This window comes from Sesamum indicum, linkage group LG15, assembly GCF_000512975.1.
Source record: "Sesamum indicum cultivar Zhongzhi No. 13 linkage group LG15, S_indicum_v1.0, whole genome shotgun sequence".
In the NCBI taxonomy this organism is placed as follows: domain Eukaryota; kingdom Viridiplantae; phylum Streptophyta; class Magnoliopsida; order Lamiales; family Pedaliaceae; genus Sesamum; species Sesamum indicum.
In genome coordinates, this window is record NC_026159.1 from 9,847,210 (window position 1) to 9,853,707 (window position 6,498).

Consider the following 6,498-nt stretch of genomic DNA (forward strand, 5'->3'; position numbering starts at 1 on the left):
ATGACTTTTGCCCTTGCCGAAAAGGATGCCATCTATATACTCATCAACAGTATTTTTCACGATCTCATTATTAATAATTTTTTATTGACAATTAACAAATATATGGCCGTTTGGTATGAGCGACTACTTACTGCTTGTTTCAAATATCTTCTTTGTTGAAGTTATCGCCTGTCTGTTAGACACTAGCAACGCTGCTGCAGTCTTTTGTGGAGTAGCCCCTGATGTCATTGTATTCCCTTTATCTAACAAAAAATTACAAGAATAGTGATAATCATTTATGTAATTGTTTAGTATAATTCACTCACAATATATAGTACTTAAATTCAATCCTAACTTTTTTTCCAATAAATAAATATAAAAGAAACATATACAATAATAATTCAATCAACTCATGAGAATTTATAAAGAAATTAATTATCTTCAATTTGAACTTATAACCCTTCTCTCTCTCTCTATTATATTAATGCATTGATTTAATCAATTACATTTTGCTCAAAAACTTAATGTAATATGATATTAGTGCTTTTATCTAATGTAAAGAAAAAACACTTCATTTCTACACAACACAGATTTTTGCAATTTGCACAATAGTAGCACAAGAGGATTAATTTCACGCACACTATAATTTCCTTAATTAATAACATAATTTTGATGTCACAATAGTAGCAATTATTATTTATTTACTTATTCATTATGCCCAATATTAAATTATATGATAATTAGTTCTTCAATTAAACTTAAGAATGATATATATAATTAATTATGACATTGTGAAGACAAATAATATGATTACTTCTTCTAAAATCAATTATTTTATAATCAAATTATGCAACCACATTGCCAGATTAGGTTATAGAGTCATGATAGATTATTAGCTTTTGATTGACAATCAGCATGGAATCCGATATGGGCGACCACTTACTGCTTGTTTATGGTATATTTTTGATGAAGTTGCCGCCTGCTGGCAATGCTGCTGCAGTTTTTTTTCTGCGTAGTAGCCCGTGATATCATTGTATTCCCTTTATCTAACAAAAATTACAAGAATAGTCATAATTATTTATGCGACTATTTAGTATAAGGCTTAAAGGTAATTTTCGTCCCTTAATTTCAGACCATTCTCATTTTAGCCCCCTAAGTTACTAAGGTTCCATTTTTCTCCCGTAAAATTGAAAAAATCTCAATTTTGGCACAAATTTGATCGAAAAGTTGAGTCACTCGCCGGAAAAAGTCACATGCCAGACATGTTACTTTTTAAATTGGAGCTTGCATTGTGATTGGCTGAAAAAGATGATGTGGTGAAGACATGACCTGAAGTTAGGGGACTAAAACGATAATGGCCTGAAGTTAGAGGACGAAAATTGCCTTGAAGCCCTTTATTTTCAGCCAATCACAATGCAAATTCCAATTTAAAAAGTCACATGCATGACATGTGACTTTTTCTGGCGAGTGACTCAACTTTCCGACCAAATTTGTACCAAAATTCAGATTTTTTTAGTTTTAAGGGACCAAAATGAAACCCTAGTAACTTAGGAGACTAAAATGAGAATGACCTGAAGTTAAGGGACAAAAATTACCTTTAATCCTTTAGTATAATTCACTCAGAAACCGTTAATTCTATCAATAATTCACAGGGGCATAATGTATAGTACTTAAATTTAATCGTAACATTTTTCTCCAATAAATAATATAAACGAAGCATATACGATAATAATTCAATCAACTTTGAGAGATTATAAATATGAGTATGAAAGTCTGTTAAAAAATTATGACTGTTTGAAAATGATAAAGGCAAGTTTAATTTGGCCGCACGATTAAGCAGACCAAACATGCGTTTCGAGAACAAACGATAATTTGTTTTATTATCCATTATGGTCTATTACATAATCTTTTAGTTAATTTCTTCATTAACCTTAAGAATGAAATTAATTATAAAATTTGTTAGAAAACAAAGAATGAAAATTGTCAAAATTTTAAGGTTATAAAATTAAATTACCAAAATTAATTTGTATTGGACAAAAATACTACCCACCGAATGAATTATAGGACCAAAATTATACTTTTTTTTCTATTAATCACTTATGAAATTGTGAAAACAAATCAATTATTTTTTATAATCAAATTGTGCAACTTTTGTGCCAGATGGGTCATAGAGTCATGATATATAGACATGGAGTAATTAAAAAAAAAAATTGCATATTGCCCTCTATGTTATACGAAAATGGTTAAATATTTATCTGTGTTAATAAAATAGTCAAAAAAGATCCTGTGCAATTATAAACCCTACAAAAAAAAACTTTTCCGATAAGGAAAAAAATGGAGAGTTGTCTATACGCGCTACACAAGGAATAGGATAATTTTTTTATGAATTTTCAACATTTCTTCTCTTTGAATAGACAAAATTACCCCTTATCAATATTATTTTTGATTAATTGTTTATATTTTCCGTTTTTTGTTGAAAAGTTATGATAAATACCAAGAAAATAGTTTTTATCAATTTTTATATGTAAAAAATATCATTACATCAAATTTTAATATTTTACTATGAAGATATTAAATTTTTAAGATTATTTAATATTATTTATAAGTTTTTAAAATCAAAATACATAATTTTAATTTTAAAATATTTATTAGTTAGTTTAATTTTGTATTGGATATGTTTTAAAATTATAGTGTATATATATATATATATATATATCTAAGTTACAGCAAATAGATTTAAATTTTTATATAGTATATTTAGGCATAGAAGATACATATTTAAATAAGTTCTCGCCTCCAGTCCACCCCGAGGCTCCGCTTCCCGGACTCCGTCGCTCCTCTCCCGGATATCTGACAAAGCTGGCGTCGCCACCCAGATCCGTGTGGCGATGGGCGACGTCGCCACAACTCTAGTTGGACGAAGGCAATGTTGTCTTGATTGGCGGGCGACGGCGAGCTCACCGTCGTCCTTCTCCCACCCTCGTTATGTACATTCATATGTATATATACATACAACATTTTTTTTTATTTATAACATTGTACGTATATGTATAATTGTGTATATATATAAATGTAAAAATATATTTTAAAAATTAATTAAGATTTAAGCAGTTCATTTTTAATTACGAAGATCAATAATTACTAAAACAAGAGCATAGCGGACAAATTACTAAAAAAATTGACGCTGTTAAGAATAATTGACGGAAGAGGAGTGTGTGCAATTTTTTTAAAAATACAAGGATTTTTTGGTATATATTTTTAACACAGAGGATTTTTAACTGAATTTCTTTAATACAGGAGGTGTTATGCAATTATCCCAAAATAAAAAAGAAAACAACGAAAAAACTACATGAAAAACGACCCAAAAATTGTATACTTAATTTGTCAACTTCTCATCGATTACAGTGAAAAGTAATTTTTGCCTTTTCCATAGAGGATATCGTCTATGTACTCAATCAATTGCATTTTTTATGATCTCGTCATTAATAACTTCTGATCGACAAGTAGCAAATACCGTCCAATCACTACAAGAAAATAGTTGGATAGTAAAGAAAAAAATTAGCATCGAGGTAATTAGCAAGTAAACTTCTCGTTGCTAAATCACATTATTTAGTACAAGAATTTACTTTCTAATATTTAGCAATGAAAATTTCTTGCTAACGAATTTAACTACGAATTATTTACAATATATATTAAATAATATAGATTAACAGCGATATTTTACTTACTAATTAATTAAACGTTAACTTTAGCATCAAATTTCTTTGGAAGCTATTGAACTATATTCTTATAGTGGAAATAAGAGACCACTAATTTTCGTCCTTTTTTTATATATTTTTATTGAAGTTATCGCCTGCCTTTGCATGTTGGCAGTGCTGTTGCAATCTTTTCTTCTTCTGAGAAGCTGGTGGTACCATAATCATAAATGTGGAAGCGTACCTAAATCCAAAGTCGTAAGGAATTCAATGAAATCGTGTCAACCGCCTTACAAATCAACACTTTTTCACAGAATTTTCTTTAGTTACTTTTCTCTCTACAATCTCTCTGATAATGGGATGTCAAATGATATAATGAAGTACAGTGTGATTTGGGGACCATGACATATATATATATAATAAGTATTTTAATTTCGGCCTATCCCTAAAACTGAAACTATCATTCGTCTTTACATATTAAAGGCTCATATCCTACCAGATGCACTATGACCCAAATTACTGAACCGTATTTGATTACTTTATTGAACCTAAACTTCGACAGTTACTACGAAAAAACTAAAAAGCGGGATTTAGGCCAATTCAGGAACAGTTTTTCTTTTTCCTCCTTTGGAATGGTTCAAATTAATGGAATTAATTTGAACAGTTCACCTTCCATCTATATAAAAAGCGTTACAAATATTCAGGAACAATTGATAAATATTGATTATGGAGTGGTTCACCTTCCGTCCGCATAGACAGCATTACAAATATTTAGAAACGGTTGATGAATATTGATTTTGGAATGGTTCACCTTCCGTCCGCATACACATTGCTTGTGACCGTTCCAAATATTGATTTTGTGTAAATAATTTGTTTTTTATTTCAACGGGTTGGATGACATTTGGAACGGTTATATTATTTATTTCAAATTACTTTTGGCATTATATTTGTAATACTCATGTAACTACCTATTATTAGATTAAATGCAATTTTTGTCCTGTAACTACCTATTGTTTTTTTTTTTTTTTTAAGTAAGAGTTGTGAACTATTATTAATTGAAGTAAATTGATTACAATTGTTCATGTCGAATATCAATATCTAACAAAAACTATTACAATAATTATACTATGATCAATAATATCGAATACATTAATCTAACCAATACTTACTATTACAGTAAAAACAACATCCTACGTACAAAATAGAATTCAAACCCATGACCTCAGTCTCGCCAATAGAGCTAAGCGTCATTGACCTGTATGTACCTATTATACTTTGGCATTTTAATCATTTATCTTTCTAGAGTAACAAATTGGGAGAATTATTTTTTTTGTCCGATAAATATGGAAAAAATATAATTTTAGTCCTATAATTTGTGGGGGCTGCATTTTAGTCTTGCACAAATTAATTTTCTCAAACGATTTTTCTATAATTAACAATCAATTTACCAATAAAAATATTAATTATTTATAAACTTTTAAATATTTTTGGACGTGTGCTGTGTACCACTACAATATATATACACGAAAATAGTAATTTCTAACATCCTCAACTTAATTGACGGTATGTATAGATAGAGAGGTTATCTCTGTTGAAGTATTCCCCGACTTTTCCGACGCCGTTTTGGACTATAAAACCTCATCTCCCCACCTTTGTTCCTCATTCTTTCATTCTGCAGTGTTTCTCTCTGTGCTTGTAATTTGAGAAATACTGCAAATCTTGACAAGAATCAAGAACAAACGAATAAGATGGCACGCCAGGCGGTTGCTCTAGTCCTCATCGTCACCGTCGCCTTCGCCGCGGCGGTTTCTGCCCAATCACCCACTAGCTCTCCATCATCATCGCCGGCGCCGGCATCAAATTCAACTACGTCCCCCACCCCACAAGCATCTCCCGCCCCGGCTTCCTCCGCAGAAGCATCCCCCGCCCCGTCTTCCACCAATGCCGCCAGCACTCAACCTGCTGGCTCCTCGGCGCCAACCACCGGTTCTTCCGCCTCCCCTAAAGCAGCCTCGCATTCCCCCCATGCAGCTGCCACCCCCAAGGAGGCGGCCTCTTCTCCATCTAGCTCCCCCAGCAGTGATGCCAGTTCCCCCACCACCACCGATGCTGCCGATGCACCCGCTGAAAACCAGCCCGCTGCTGACACACCAGCATCGAGCGGTGCCGCCTCCTTGAAGTTCTCCGCCATCTCCGCCGCTGCAGCCGCCGGATACTTCTTCTTTTAAGTATTCGTAGATTATTCATTTGTTCTTGAATTCCTTTCCATTTGCCTGGTTTGCATAATGTTTTCAAATTATTTAGAAAAATAATATTCATATACTTTTTATTAGGGTTAAATAGACATTTCACGTATAGGTATATAGGGGGCTGATCGGGATCGCAACAGAGCAATTCAAAAAAGTTTGAACGAAAACCGATTGGCTATTATTTATAGCCGTTCATGAGATGGTCTCGAGTTTGGAGCCTCAGCTGATCCATTTTTAAGCTCATACCCAGCCCATGATTTGACCCGAATGTACTTCAATTTTTGTATTATTTTATGAAATTTTAGCTTTATTTTGATAATTATTTAAATTTATTGTTGTATTATGGAATAAATAAATAATAAATTCAATCACACAAAAATTGTAACTAGAAAAAATAATTATTAAGATTATGTAATGAACTTAAATAAAATTTGACAAACAAACTTACAGTAATAACCTTATAATGATAATAAATTAAAAAACAACTTAAAATAAAATAAATAAAGTGTATTAATGAATTAAAGTATAAAAATTTAGTAGAACAATAAAAAAAATTTAAAGCTTCACAAATATAA

The 6,498-nt window shown here is 31.5% G+C and overlaps 1 protein-coding gene across 1 annotated transcript; it reads left to right on the top strand.

Annotated features, from left to right (window-relative positions):
- Positions 5,423–5,902, top strand: LOC105178430 (classical arabinogalactan protein 6-like). The gene has a single exon (XM_011101892.1). It carries the CDS (start codon positions 5,423–5,425, stop codon positions 5,900–5,902), a length of 480 nt encoding a protein of 159 aa, XP_011100194.1.

Bases quoted from the DNA above. Each gene is read 5' to 3' on its own strand.
- LOC105178430 (XM_011101892.1), top strand. From the start codon at position 5,423: ATGGCACGCCAGGCGGTTGCTCTAGTCCTCATCGTCACCGTCGCCTTC.